At 40.3% G+C, this 15,482-nt stretch overlaps 3 protein-coding genes across 3 annotated transcripts; all 3 read right to left on the bottom strand.

The window, feature by feature from the left end:
* Nucleotides 1-1,508: 1,508 nt before the first annotated feature.
* Nucleotides 1,509-3,206, bottom strand: LOC131901198 (hemoglobin subunit beta-H0). Its single transcript, XM_059252430.1, has 3 exons — nucleotides 3,115-3,206; nucleotides 2,770-2,992; nucleotides 1,509-1,637 (listed from the first exon to the last, which is right to left on the bottom strand). The coding sequence occupies exons 1-3, from the start codon at nucleotides 3,204-3,206 to the stop codon at nucleotides 1,509-1,511; spliced, it is 444 nt and encodes a 147-aa protein (XP_059108413.1).
* A 4,628-nt stretch (nucleotides 3,207-7,834) lies between these two features.
* LOC131901188 (hemoglobin subunit beta-H1-like) lies at nucleotides 7,835-9,531 on the bottom strand. The gene is made up of 3 exons (XM_059252421.1): nucleotides 9,440-9,531; nucleotides 9,093-9,315; nucleotides 7,835-7,963 (listed from the first exon to the last, which is right to left on the bottom strand). Exons 1-3 carry the CDS (start codon nucleotides 9,529-9,531, stop codon nucleotides 7,835-7,837), a joined length of 444 nt encoding a protein of 147 aa, XP_059108404.1.
* A 2,257-nt stretch (nucleotides 9,532-11,788) lies between these two features.
* On the bottom strand, nucleotides 11,789-13,095 carry Hbe1 (hemoglobin subunit epsilon 1). The gene is made up of 3 exons (XM_059252417.1): nucleotides 13,004-13,095; nucleotides 12,662-12,884; nucleotides 11,789-11,917 (listed from the first exon to the last, which is right to left on the bottom strand). Exons 1-3 carry the CDS (start codon nucleotides 13,093-13,095, stop codon nucleotides 11,789-11,791), a joined length of 444 nt encoding a protein of 147 aa, XP_059108400.1.
* Nucleotides 13,096-15,482: the final 2,387 nt, after the last annotated feature.

The following is a 15,482-nucleotide window of genomic DNA, read 5'->3' as shown; positions in this document are numbered from 1 at the left end:
AGGAAAATATTTTTCTCAATAGTCCCATTTCTTCAGTCCACTTTCCTGAGACTGTTTATTGGTCACTAATCAATTCATTTAGTGTTTTTAGTTTAGTGGTACTGGGAATTGAATCTCTGGCATTCCACATGTTAAGTCAATGCCCCCACACCGTGTGACATCCTCAGACCAAGGTTTATTATTAATTCTGAGACAGGAACTCACTAAGTTCGTAGGTTGGCCTAGAAACTGTAGTTCAGGCAGCCCTTGAAACTTTGACACTTTGCTTAGCATTTCAAGTAGTGGGATGATAAGCAGGTGTCACCAGGTTTCCTATCCATTTTTGTTTCCTACCCAATAAAGTATTAAAATTGAGATTTTTATAATCAAAGTCTCTGTTGCCTAGTTTTGCCAATATTTTACCTCTTCAATACCCTCTAGTTTTATATAAATCATTAAGACCTAGTTCACTGGCTTTAGATTACAGAAAGTTTTAGCATTCATGTAGACTTCCCATGTATGAAATCTTCATCGTCCACTTGACCTGACAAGGTTCTACTTCTATCCTTTCTCTATCACCATCTCATTGCTCATTACAGCCCTACAGAAAATTACAGTGAACTGTGTCTCCGAGCTTTGATTCATCACTGAGACAATGAATTCCTTCAAAACGCAAGCCTGCTATAGTGGTTTCATTGAAACATTGCCTTAAATGTTCACTGCTCTCTATCAATTTGTCCTTTTTCTCGCAATCAGCTTCAGAGGACACCTGATAAAGTACCTGCTGGAAAATGTACACTTGAAGATGGAGAGATGATGGCTCAGTGTTTAAGAGTACATACACTCTCAGAGGAACTGAGTTCAGTTCCCAGCACCCATGGCAGGCAGTCACTCCTGTAACTCCAGTTCCAATGGGACTTGCGCTTCTAGCTGCCATAGACTCTTGCACTCACATGCACAAAACCAAACAGTGACAGACACAGAGACACATGATTAAAAATAAAATAAATCATTTCTTAAAAATAAAAAATCTGAGTGCATTTATTATCTCAGCTTAGACATTAGATCTGTCTAAAGCTTTATCTTAATGAAAAGATACATATCACAACTTGCAGGTTATCATTTGCCATGCTTTTCTTCACCCTCCGCACTAAGTTTTAGCAACTGTCCATACAACTCCTTCTCCAACGTATTAACACTTTGCTTTCCTACATGAGAATTCTTTTCAACTCTTCATCCTCCTTGACACCCTAGAAAAATCCCATAACATCTACCTTCCTCTTCTGAGTCCCTATACAGTTTTCAAAGAAACTCTGGTGTCCTGTGGTGCCTCTTGACTACCATGCACCCATCAACCTTCTTTCTTTAACACAATAGTAAGAAACATACACAACAAAGCATGACTCTTGGGTTACTGAAGAGAATGGACTTTATTAAGCAGAAGCTTAAGTTTCAAATCCCAACAAGGTGGTCTTGTGTAGGATGAGCCTGAGAGGCACATAGCAGTGCTGCTCATCAAGAAAGGGGGCTCAGTGGTACTTGTGGGACAGAGCATTGGCCACACCAGCCACCAACTTCTGCCAGGCAGCCTGCACCTCTGCCGTGAATTCCTTGCCAAAGTGAGAAGAAAGAACAATCACCAGCATGTTACCCAGGAGCTGTGAGAAGAAACACAAAAAAGATACACAAAAGTGAGAAAAGAAGATACAGAAAAGAATTGGCATGAAAAAAATAATATTTTTAAGTTAAATTCCCTGAGGACTCCAATCCCCAATTATCTATTCACTCTAACGAGGAGGTTGGTTCAGTTTCACTGTTCACGTGCCCTCCTTGCTCCCTTGCTCCCTTCTGTTTCCACAGTCCACCATTTTTATGTTGCTTACTCCTTTACTTGTTCACCAATGGCCTGAATTCAATAAATGCAGGATTTTGGTGCAACAGCATGTTTACTAGAGTTTAAGTCTTCACTAATGAAGAAGGTGGATACTTCTTATACTTTTGCTCATTAGGACTGTAATGCTTTTTAGAAAGTTCATCAAAGCAATAAAAAAATCTGTCTACTTTTCTCTCATATCTTTCCTGAAGTGTCAATCATTTAGAATACACATAAATAATGTATTTCTCCTTCTCTGAAACAAAATTTCAATTTCAAATGCTATTTCTACTTCCACATAGGTGCTGATTCCTTTTAAGGAAATACAGTAGGGAGGATTTGTAACCAACTCCAGAAGTCTGCTCCTTTTCGTCCTTTGGTAGGCATCGAGTCTCAGACTTTCTGTACCCTGGAAAAGCATTCTACCAACTGAGTTACACCACATGTCTGTCTAAAAAACTTTGCTGAATATTTGCAGATTTATAGGAAACGTTTCTAGCAATTCATTAACATTAGATTTGGTCCTACGTATTTTGAGATCTGGGCCAGCATAACCAATCATACTCTTTTTTATGATTAATTAAATTTCTTCACTTCTTTTACATCTGGAACACAGTTTCTCATCCTTCCTCTCCTCCCATTCCCTTGCTCCACCTCACTCTTCCTCCCCCATTGTCTACCTCTCTGTTTCTATTCAGAAAGGGGCAGGCCTCCCATGGGTATTAACAAAGCATGGCATATCAAGTTGAGGTAGGACTAAGCTCCTGCCCTTGTATTAAGGCTGGACAAGGCAACTCAATATGAGGAATAGGTTCCTGGAAGCAAGCATAAGCACTAGGAACCAATCACACTCTTAGCATTAATTCCTCTGGCAATGTCATACTTAAACTGAGCAGATGAGCGTGTTCCAAACTGACCTTGAAGTTCTCAGGATCCACATGAAGCTTGTCACAGTGCAGCTCACTCAGATGAGCAAAAACCTCCTTGAGGTTGTCCATGTTCTTAACCGCCGAGCCTAGGGATGTCAGCACTTTCTTGCCATGGGCTCTGATTCTGGGGTTACCCATGATGGCCGGGGCAGAAGAGAGGTTTCCAAATTTGTCAAAGAATCTCTGAGTCCATGGGTAGACAATCAAGAGCCTAAGACACAGGACATAAGAAGTTAAAAATCAGAATGTGTCACAAACCCCTAAAGGAAACCTATATATTTCTGCCATGCACAGTTTCCCCTCCATTTCTCCTGCTCTGGCCTCAGATCCTACCTTCCCAGGGTTTCCCCTCCAATTTTTTCCACGTCCACTTTATCCCATATGCTTGTGATAGCTGCCTTCTCCTCAGCTGTGAAGTGAACCATGGTGTCAGGTCTAGAGGCTTGGAGATGATCTCAGGTGTGTAGAAGCAAGTGTGTTCAAGTGGCTGAAGGCCTGTCCTTTTATTCTTCACCCTGGACCTTGCACCCCTTCCCCCGTCCCCAGGACTCTGAGGCTATTGGTCAAGAGAGGCTGGGCAAGACAGGGGTGGGGTCCAGTGGAGTAAGGTGTAGATAGCATTCCCACTAAGATAGTGTCAAGTAGGCCCCTTCCCTCATGGGAGGAGACCCTCCTGGTGAAGTTTTCATAATATTTTCTCTCTTTCGTTCCTTCTTTCCTTTTCTTCAGTCCTTTCTCCTCCCAACAGAAGATTTGCAAGGGTGTCTTTCACACACTTTCCTTTCTGTCTCTAGCCTTACAGGGGCCAGCAGATTAAAGCTGAAACATGGGCAAACGTGGGAAAGTCTCAGAGAGTACGAGGCTCTCTTTAGGCCTGGGAACCAGGACCTGAGTGGCAGAAATATGCCCCTTATTCGGAAGCTATGCATAATAAAGAAGTGGTGTGCAGACCATCGGATGCATTTTCTATAGGTTTAGACCATGGTCTCCCTAGTTCCCCACAGCCTCAGGAAAGCAGTTCTGTTTCTGAGTAGGAATAGATTACTGTGGTGTAGTAGAGCATGTCTCTACATTTGCCTCCATTTCACTTTGAAGTAGAGCAATCTGCTGTGTGTAGATGACAGCCTTTTCTACTCTGTGAATGGACTGTGTAGTCACCATGCAGTTGGCATTCCCACTGGAAGAGTGTAGCTGCCTGGTGATGCAGGTTGTGGGTTCAGCCTTCTCTGTGCTCATGGCAGGTTGAGGACTGAGAATGCTGAGTGATTGACCTTTCAGGTTGTTCAACCAGGCTCTGTCTTCACTTTCTGTGTGTTCACAAAATAACTCTGAATTATTGGGATATTTCCATCCAGTAACAGTCCACATGCACTGCCTCTGCTAGGACAGAATCACACATTAGGAACTTCATCCCTAGGAGTGACTTTTTATTACAGCTTTCAGGTTTTTAGTCGTCTCTATGTAGTTATGGATACAGATTTTTATTGGTGTGCAGTAAGAGGACACAGTATGAGCAAGAACCAGCTATGTTCTTTTTTAAAAGTCATTTGTGAGATGGCAGATATACACATACATATTCCTTTAGCTTCTGTCTCCATAGTCTGATCTTGGGAGAGACCTGGAAGTCTTAGTCCAATCTTCCAATGATCTTAACTAGTCCCAGTTGCTCTTCAGCAGACTCTAGTGAACTTCCTGATCCTACATGTCTGAAAAAAATAACCACCATCTTTTAAGAAACCTAAATACTGACCCAGGAATTGTCTGTAATCATTGTTGTCCTCAGATTCCTGGGGCAATTTCCTTCTAAGTTTTATTAATGAGTTCATGCCTGTCAATACACCCTCCATGTTCCCCATGTCATGTTGAGTCAGAATCTGTACACAGTTTCTTTATGATAGCTAGTCCATGTAATGTCAACTTTCACTTAATCATTATGTGTTCCATAACCTTGTTACAATTATTATCAGTCCTGGGGGTTTATAATATATGAATGACAGAATAAAACTTTAGGCTCACTCACTAGATGTAGGAGATGTAAGATACAGAAATGAATAAGTAAATCAAACAAAGAGTATTTTTACATATTATTCTCCTAGAAAGAAAGTTAATGGTGGTGTCAGAATCAGTTTTCTGTGTCATAAGGAATTAACTTTTCTGTATCCAGAATGACTATAAGTAACCTGTCATAGGAAGTTCCTGGAGAAAAAATGCTGTAATAGTAAATTCAGTGTTCTGAAGAAGGGGAAAAAAGAGCATTTGTGTGATGGTAGCACAGATAACATCCTGTGCAGTGAATATATAAATAACCAAGGTGGACCATGGCAGGCATGTTGCTGCAGTGCACTCACAATCTAATGAAAGTGGGGAACTCATCTTCCATGGTAGAGATGAGAAGCTGTTATGACATAACCTCTAAATATTGCTCACTTCTGATGAAATACTGTTCAGAGATATAGTATTTCTCTCAAGCCTATTTTATTGTAAACTTATACTATCAAAAAGTTACCCTTTTGTTGTTAAAATATCTCATCATCAGTTGCACATAATAACATGTGTCTTTAATCCCAGCACTCAGGAAACAGGCAGACATATCTTTGTGAGTTTGAGGTCATCACAGTCTTCATAGGAAGTTCTAGGCCACGCATGGTACAGACTGTGGCCTTGTCTCCAGATATAATACAAATAAACCAAAGTTTGGTATCATCCTGACCTGTATATGTGAATATGTGTGTGAATATATTAAAAGTTATTTTTCAGTTATCTTGTTTTTTCACATTGGAGTGGTAGTAAGCATATCTAGCTCTCAAACAGGTGGTAAATGTTTCTTCTTCCCACCACTGCATAATTACCATCCTTTATCTGCTGACATCTAGGGGTGAAACATTAGGGATGGGAAAAAGAAAAAAATAAATTGATAAAAGTGGGCATTGTCTCATCTGTTGACAGACCCAGTGAAACCCAATTTGAGTGCCTTATACAAAGCCTGGTGTTTTTTTTTTTTTTCTTTTTTTCTTTTAGTGACATATTGAAAAGCTAGCAGGACTAGAAAGGTCAATGTTGTTGATAGCCTGAAACTACAAGAATCATTCTTCCCACATCTTTAAAGTAGACAAAGACAACTTAAAATATCATCCACCAGTCATACTGACAAATCTATGGAGTCAAGAGAGGATGAAATAGAGATGTTTGCCAAGATGTTACCCTCCAACCTCTACCATTTAAAGATCCCAAACCCTGACATGAGATTGACTCAAGGCTTGAATGTCTTTGAGCAACTTTAGACTCTCTCAAGTGCAATTCACCCATACGAGTGTCTTAAGTCCATGCACACTTTGCGTAGTTATAAACACCCAGGATTTACAATTTCATCCTCCACCATCTCTTGTTTTCTTCTCATATATTCTAGTAAATGTCACACCATGTCTGTCCCATACAACCCTTGGTCATCGCCACCGGTTGCATGTCTTGTTTCACCTCTTTATTTTAAACTTTTAAATCAGTGTGACAAACAGCTCCTGAGAATTTAAATCAATTTTGAATTCATGAGGAAAATATTTTTCTCAATAGTCCCATTTCTTCAGTCCACTTTCCTGAGACTGTTTATTGGTCACTAATCAATTCATTTAGTGTTTTTAGTTTAGTGGTACTGGGAATTGAATCTCTGGCATTCCACATGTTAAATCAATGCCCCCACACTGTGTGACATCCTCAGACCAAGGTTTATTATTAATTTTGAGACAGGAACTCACTAAGTTCTTAGGTTGGCCTAGAAACTGTAGTTCAGGCAGCCCTTGAAACTTTGACACTTTGCTTAGCATTTCAAGTAGTGGGATGATAAGCAGGTGTCACCAGGTTTCCTATCCATTTTTGTTTCCTACCCAATAAAGTATTAAAATTGAGATTTTTATAATCAAAGTTCTATTGCCTAGTTTTGCCAATATTTTATCTCTTCAATACCCTCTAGTTTTATATAAATCATTAAGACCTAGTTCACTGACTTTAGATTATAGAAAGTTTTAGCATTCATGAAGACTTCCCATGTATGAAATCTTCATCGTCCCCACTTGACCTGACAAGGTTCTACTTCTATCCTTTCTCTATCACCATCTCGTTGCTCATTACAGCCCTACAGAAAATTACAGTGAACTGTGTCTCCGAGCTTTGATTCATCACTGAGACAATGAATTCCTTCAAAAGCAAGCCTGCTATAGTGGTTTCATTGAAACATTGCCTTAAATGTTCACTGCTCTCTATCAATTTGTCCGTTTTCTCACAATCAGCTTCAGAGGACACCTGATAAAGTACCTCCTGGAAAATGTACACTTGAAGCTGGAGAGATGATGGCTCAGTGTTTAAGAGTACATACACTCTCAGAGGAACTGAGTTCAGTTCCCAGCACCCATGGCAGGCAGTCACTCCTGTAACTCCAGTTCCAATGGGACTTGCGCTTCTAGCTGCCATAGACTCTTGTACTCACATGCACAAAACCAAACAGTGACAGACACAGAGACACATGATTAAAAATAAAGTAAATAATTTCTTAAAAATAAAAAATCTGAGTGCATTTATTATCTCAGCTTAGACATTAGATCTGTCTAAAGCTTTATCTTAATGAAAAGATACATATCACAACTTGCAGGTTATCATTTGCCATGCTTTTCTTCACCCTCCGCACTAAGTTTTAGCAACTGTCCATACAACTCCTTCTCCAACGTATTAACACTTTGCTTTCCTACATGAGAATTCTTTTCAACTCTTCATCCTCCTTGACACCCTAGAAAAATCCCATAACATCTACCTTCCTCTTCTGAGTCCCTATACAGTTTTCAAAGAAACTCTGGTGTCCTGTGGTGCCTCTTGACTACCATGCACCCATCAACCTTCTTTCTTTAACACAATAGTAAGAAACATACACAACAAAGCATGACTCTTGGGTTACTGAAGAGAATGGACTTTATTAAGCAGAAGCTCAAGTTTCAAATCCCAACAAGGTGGTCTTGTGTAGGATGAGCCTGAGAGGCACATAGCAGTGCTGCTCATCAAGAAAGGGGGCTCAGTGGTATTTGTGAGACAGAGCATTGGCCACACCAGCCACTAACTTCTGCCAGGCAGCCTGCACCTCTGCCGTGAATTCCTTGCCAGAGTGAGAAGAAAGAACAATCACCAGCATGTTACCCAGGAGCTGTGAGAAGAAACACATAAAAGATACACAAAAGTGAGAAAAGAAGATACAGAAAAGAATTCGCATGAAAAAAATATTATTAAGTTAAATTCCCTGAGGACTCCAATCCCCAATTATCTATTCACTCTAACGAGGAGGTTGGTTCAGTTTCACTGTTCACGTGCCCTCCTTGCTCCCTTGCTCCCTTCTGTTTCCACAGTCCACCATTTTTATGTTGCTTACTCCTTTACTTGTTCACCAATGGCCTGAATTCAATAAATGCAGGATTTTGGTGCAACAGCATGTTTACTAGAGTTTAAGTCTTCACTAATGAAGAAGGTGGATACTTCTTATACTTTTGCTCATTAGGACTGTAATGCTTTTTAGAAAGTTCATCAAAGCAATAAAAAAATCTGTCTACTTTTCTCTCATATCTTTCCTGAAGTGTCAATCATTTAGAATACACATAAATAATGTATTTCTCCTTCTCTGAAACAAAATTTCAATTTCAAATGCTATTTCTACTTCCACATAGGTGCTGATTCCTTTTAAGGAAATACAGTAGGGAGGATTTGTAACCAACTCCAGAAGTCTGCTCCTTTTCGTCCTTTGGTAGGCATCGAGTCTCAGACTTTCTGTACCCTGGAAAAGCATTCTACCAACTGAGTTACACCACATGTCTGTCTAAAAAACTTTGCTGAATATTTGCAGATTTATAGGAAACGTTTCTAGCAATTCATTAACACTAGATTTGGTCCTACGTATTTTGAGATCTGGGCCAGCATAACCAATCATACTCTTTTTTATGATTAATTAAATTTCTTTACTTCTTTTACATCTGGACCACAGTTTCTCATCCTTCCTCTCCTCCCATTCCCTTGCTCCACCTTGCTCTTCCTCCCCCATTGTCTACCTCTCTGTTTCTATTCAGAAAGGGGCAGGCCTCCCATGGGTATTAACAAAGCATGGCATATCAAGTTGAGGTAGGACTAAGCTCCTGCCCTTGTATTAAGGCTGGACAAGGCAACTCAATATGAGGAATAGGTTCCTGGAAGCAAGCATAAGCACTAAGAACCAATCACGCTCTTAGCATTAATTCCTCTGGCCATGTCATACTTAAACTGAGCAGATGAGCGTGTTCCAAACTGACCTTGAAGTTCTCAGGATCCACATGAAGCTTGTCACAGTGCAGCTCACTCAGATGAGCAAAAACCTCCTTGAGGTTGTCCATGTTCTTAACCGCCAAGCCTAGGGATGTCAGCACTTTCTTGCCATGGGCTCTGATTCTGGGGTTACCCATGATGGCCGGGACAGAAGAGAGGTTTCCAAATTTGTCAAAGAATCTCTGAGTCCATGGGTAGACAATCAAGAGCCTAAGATACAGGGCATAAGCAGTTAAAAGTCAGAATGTGTCACAAACCCCTAAATAAAACCTATATATTTCTGCCATGCACAGTTTCCCCTCCGTTTCCCCCATGCCCTGGCCTCAGATCCTACCTTCCCAGGGTTTCCCCTCCAATTTTTTCCATGTCCACTTTATCCCATATGCTTGTGATAGCTGCCTTCTCCTCAGCTGTGAAGTGAACCATGGTGTCAGGTCTAGAGGCTTGGAGATGATCTCAGGTGTGTAGAAGCAAGTGTGTCAAGTGGCTGAAGGTCTGTTATTTTATTCTTCACCCTGGACCTTGTACCCCTTCCCCCCTCCCCAGGACTCTGAGGCTATTGGTCAAGAGAGGCTGGGCAAGACAGGGGTGGGGTCCAGTGGAGTAAGGTGTAGATAGCATTCCCACTAAGATAGTGTCAAATAGACCCCTTCCCTCATGGGAGGAGACCCTCCTGGTGAAGTTTTCATAGTATTTTCTCAGTCCCTTTTCTTCAGTCCCTTCTCCTCCCAACAGAAGATTTGCAAGGGTGTCTTTCACACTCTTTCCTTTCTGTCTCCAGCCTTACAGGGGCCAGCAGATTAAAGCTGAAGCATGGGCAAACATGGGAAAGCCTCAGAGAGTACGAGGCTCTCTTTAGGCCTGAGAAACAAGACCTCAGTGGCAGAAATATGCCCCTTATTCAGAAGCTATGTATGATAAAGAAGTGGTGTGCAAACCATCAGATTCATTTTCTCTAGGTTTAGCCCATGGTCTCCCTAGTTCCCACAGCCTTGGGAAAGCAGTTCTGTCTCTGAGTAGGAATAGATTACTGTGGTGTAGTAGAGCATGTCTCTACATTTGCCTCCATTTCACTTTGAAGTAGAGCAATCTGCTGTGTGTAGATGACAGCCTTTTCTACTCTGTGAATGGACTGTGTAGTCACCATGCAGTTGGCATTCCCACTGGAAGAGTGTAGCTGCCTGGTGATGCAGGTTGTGGGTTCAGCCTTCTCTGTGCTCATGGCAGGTTGAGTACTGAGAATGCTGAGTGATTGACCTTTCAGGTTGTTCAACCTGGCTCTGTCTTCACTTTTTTGTGTGTTTACAAAATAACTCTGAATTATTGGGATATTTCCATCCAGTAACAGTCCACATGCACTGCCTTTGCTAGGACAGAATCACACATTAGGAACTTCATCCCTAGGAGTGACTTCCTGCTACAGCTTTCATAGTTTTTTGCTCTTCCTATATAGTGGCGGATGGAATTTGTATTGGTGTGTGAGTAGAGAACATACAGTCTGAGAACCAACTACGTTATCTTTAACATAAGACATTTGTGAGAGGATAATAATATATACAGATCTACCAACATAGCCAAATTACCTTGTTAATTCCAGTTCTAGTGGAAAACAATAGTTCTGGCTCCCAGGAGCACCTCCTTTCACACACACACAAACACAAATTCTGAAGACGTATACACAGACTCATAAACTTAAAATAATAAATCTTTTTAAAAAATGTTTTGGAAATTGTGATATAGTTACAACATATAGTCACTTCTCTTTCCTCTATCCAAACTCTTCTATATACCTTCCTTTCTCTCTTTCAAATTTATGTCTTCTTCTGTCTTTAATTGTTATTGCATACATGTATATGTAAGTGTAATCTTCACCCCTCGTTCAGCGAGCTTCTCTTTGCAATAGATGGAGAGCACTACAGAAACCCACCACCAATCAAAATCCTGAGTTGTGGAACCCAGTTCCAGTGAATACATTTACAAAACACTCCCACACCTAAGGCTCAGGGAACACTGCAGAAGAGGGACAAAAGATTGTGAGAGCCAGAGGATCAAGGAGTTTCTTGTGGGATACACTAACATGGATGGGAGAAAGTCCATGAGATTTCAACCACACAGGCAACTAAAGAATGCTAAGAGCTGGGGAAATAGTCTTCCTCAGGGAAGAGCATACCAATTGTTTATCCAATAAATCCTTTTGGGAAGAAAATGTACATTAAATAATTTAAAATAATAATCTTATCTTAGATCTTAGATCTCTAAAGCTTTTTCTTAGTCAAAATGGGATATGTCACAACCTGCCATGAGATACTTATTCTTTTCTTCACCCTCTACAGAAAGTTTCTATATGTTCCACACACAATTTCTTCTCCTCTTTGAGAATTCTTTCCCAGCTATAGCCTCTCCCTGGGCCAGTAGAAGCCTTCAATGGCATCTACTTTCCTCTCTTGAGTCCTTCCAGTTTTCAGAGAAATTCAGGTGTCTTCCTGTACTTCCCCTCTCCCACAAACCCATCAAACATTTTTCTTTAGCACTGAAGTAAAAAATAGACAAGACAAAAATGACTTTTTGATTACTGGGATGAATGATCTTTATTAAAGAATCTGTGTTCTCAAGGATCAGTCCATTTCTCATGTGCAGAAAGATGTAGTAGGGGACACACAGGATTGCTGGACAGGTAGAGGGCTCAGTGGTACTTGTGGGACAGAGCGTTGGCCACCCCAGCCACCACCTTCTGCCAGGCAGCCTGCACCTCAGGCGTGAATTCCTTGCCGAAGTGACCGGCCAAAACAATCACCAACACGTTGCCCAAGAGCTGTTTGAGAAAAGACAAAATAAACAGATTGGTGTGTTAAATACAGGTTCAGAAAAGAATAAGCATGAAAAGCAAAGAAATGTTTTGAGCCTATATACTAACACATTCAGCTTCAAACTCCCAATTTAGTCATCTCTGATGAACATAGGTTCAATTTTCTATTGTATCTCTATCTTCCCACTCACTACTGCTCTGTCTGAATTCTCACACTTTCTCTTCTTCCCATTATATTTATTTGCCTTTCTTGTTACTTTTCCCATTCACTAATTGTATAAAATCTGTAAATACAGAATTTTTGTCCTACAAGTGCTCTTGGGGAAGTTTTAAAACTACCACCAATGTAGGAACAAGTCTCCACTTGTCACGGTATTCACTTGGGAATTTAACACATTTTAATAATGTTGATAGAAAAATTCCATCTTTAAAATGTATCCCAAATTTTTTCTTCAACATCAATCATTAGGACCTACAGAAGTTAAGCTGTTTTTCCTCTCCAGATTCCACTTCTTCTTGCACAGATCTTTTTCATAACTCTCCATGATAAGTACAACAAAATTCTATCATGACAAAATTTTCTAAACGCCTGTAAACTAAGTTAGGCTTCTTACAGCGATTCACTGTTTTCCTGGCTAGACCAATGAATTTTGAGATCTATGTTGGCATCACCATCACTCATATGCCCAGCTTCCATTTTTGTCCCCAAAACAAATGCAAAATAAGTTTGTGAGCTTGCCCTGAACTCACCTTGAAGTTCTCAGGATCCACATGTAGCTTGTCACAGTGGAGCTCACTGAGCTTAGCCAAGGCAGACTTGAGGTTGTCTAGGTTCTTAATGGCTTCTCCAAGAGAAGTCAGTACCTTCTTGCCATGGGCTTTGACCCTTGGGTTGCCCATTATGGCAGAGGCAGAGGACAAGTTCCCGAAGCTGTCAAAGAATCTCTGGGTCCATGGGTACACAACAAGAAGCCTGTGAAATAGGAGGAAAAAGTGGAAAAATCAGGGATCTTCAGAATTCTTCACTTTCCTGGCTAATTGTCCGAAGTACTATTCACTCTCCTCCCAGATGAATCAACAGCCAATGCTTACCTTCCCAAGGCTTCACCACCAATATCTTCCACATTCACCTTACTCCACAGGCCATTGACGAGACCCTTTTCCTCAGCAGTGAAGTTCACCATGACGTCAGGTCTAGGAGCTTGCTGCTGATCACAGGAGTGCCAGAAGCAGATACATGCTGCTGCTAAAAGTGATGGCCTTTTATTCTTCACGGACTATGTTCTAGCCCTTTGTTCTGCACGATTCTTTGAAGCTATTGGTCAGTCTGATGTGTGGTCCTCATGGGTGGAGCCAGGTCATGGGAGGGTCAGCAGTAACTGTACACTGAGTTTATGATAATACATTTTAGATATGGGACCATTCTTTCTTTTTTGGCTCCTCCTTCAACAAAAAACTTTTTTTTTTAACTTATTGTCCTTTCATTCTCCTCTCTTCACATGTAAACTTCCAAGATAACACTCATCTCTCTCATCACATTTTCTAACAAAGGCACAGAGAAAGGAGCTTAACCCACTATAGGAAAAACTTTAAGTCTAAAGTAATTTTAACATTAGGCAAAGAATGGTTCCAATGATAAGAACAACTCAAGAAAAAAAGGAGTTTGTGCTGTGGACACAGATTTACATCTAGTTCTTCTCTTGGGAGATGTGGATTAAAACTACATCTTCTAGATACGTGTTGTCCCAAGTGGATAAGAATCCTATATGGTTGCATCTATCAGATGAATACAGTAGCAAAGGATTGACAATGGGAACAAAGACTCAATTCCAAAATGCACCAGGGAGTAACACCATAGAGAAGATGGATGCAAAGTCACCTTCTGTGCTTCTAGAGTCCTCTGATGAACACTCTGTGGACCTTGGCCCCCTTGGCAATTCTTCTCTGGGCTCTTTTCTTGCTTGTTTTCATATAGACATTTCTCATTTGTTATAGTCAAAGGTTCTGATCGTTAGTGCCCTTGATTTCTACTCATGTCTTGGGTTTGCTTGTTAGCTGTTATATGTTGGATGTGTTTAATTGCATCCATGTTCATGAAGCATAGTCTCTACACCATTCTATTTAATCTGCATCTGGTAATATAATTATCATTACCCACCTTTTATTTAAATGAGGGAACAAAGTCATAAGGTGACATAACTGTAAGGTAAGAGAATTGATGACTGAGGGAGGAAGGATGCAGATTGTGCACAATTTAGCTTTCCTATCTACAGAAAAATTCTCCTACATTGCCATACTCTAGCATTCCATTGCCTTCCTTCCAAGTCTCTGCCTCTGGCCATTCTGCATGCATTCTATTCTTTATCTCTTCTATTGCTCCCTATGCTCCTAATAGCCCTAAGAGTTTCTCTTCCAGCAAATTTCATTTTGTTTAGTTTAGTTCTATTTTTCTTTTCTTTTCTTTTTTCTGGTTTTTTTTTTTTTTCAAGACGGTTTCTCCATGTTGTTTTGGTGCCTGTCCTGGATCTTGCTCTATAGACCAGGATGACCTTGAACTCACAGAGATCTATCTGGCTCTGCCTCCCAAGTGCTGGAATTAAAGGCGTGTGCCACCACCACCACCACCACCACCACCACCACCACCACCACCACCACCACCACCACCCGGCTAGTTCTATTTTTCATTCAGCAATGTGGCTTCTGTGTCTCAAGTCTTCATGTTCCAGGTTTATCCAGGGGCTTTTCTCTATAACCTTTGATGACTTGTCTTGGCCTTTATGATGATTCCTTATGTATATATAAGATACCATTTTTTACATGTGAGAATACCTCTTTTTTTTCCTTTCTCCTATGATTGCAGAAGCTGTTACCTAATTTAAAGTCTGCCCAAATTGGCATTATTACAAATCATTGAATCTATACTCAACTCTCGGTTTTTACCCTACATTATCTTTTGGGTACAGATTCTAACCAATGGATGTAAACTTAGCTTTTCATGAGATAGACTGATCTGACAGGCTGGTAACTACAAAAATGGTGTGCATAAAATTATATACATAAGTTTGCCAAGAATATCAATGTAGTTACCATATACACATTGAAATAGCTACCTTTGGTGTAATATTGCATGTACTTTCTCATGAGCATGTTAGATTCAGTAGTAGATCCATAGTGACCATAATATCCACTTCATAAAGATTAATGGTAAGGATATTTGTAACAACTATGTTCTGTGGTCCCAATTTGAGATTTCCCTGCCTAGAATAGACAACCTATGAAAATAAAATTCTAGGTTGAGAAAGATGTTTCATTATTCAAGAATAAGACTAAAAACAGCTCTATGCCAGACTGAGTTACACAGCAAGATCCTTGTCTCAAAAACCCAAGTCTGAGAGGTTCAAACAATATAGTGTTTGCCTAGCATGTACAAAACCCAGAGATTGGATTCACTCCTAAGGTCTGCCCACAATTTTTTAAGAGAAAGAATCAAATATTGTGCTTATTTTATATACTATTATTATGGGAAATTGAAAAAAATGTATTGTTTGTAGTAAAATAACCCCTTCAGTGC

The sequence above is a fragment of the Peromyscus eremicus genome, chromosome 1, assembly GCF_949786415.1.
Source record: "Peromyscus eremicus chromosome 1, PerEre_H2_v1, whole genome shotgun sequence".
In the NCBI taxonomy this organism is placed as follows: domain Eukaryota; kingdom Metazoa; phylum Chordata; class Mammalia; order Rodentia; family Cricetidae; genus Peromyscus; species Peromyscus eremicus.
This window is presented reverse-complemented; position numbering and strand designations above follow the sequence as displayed.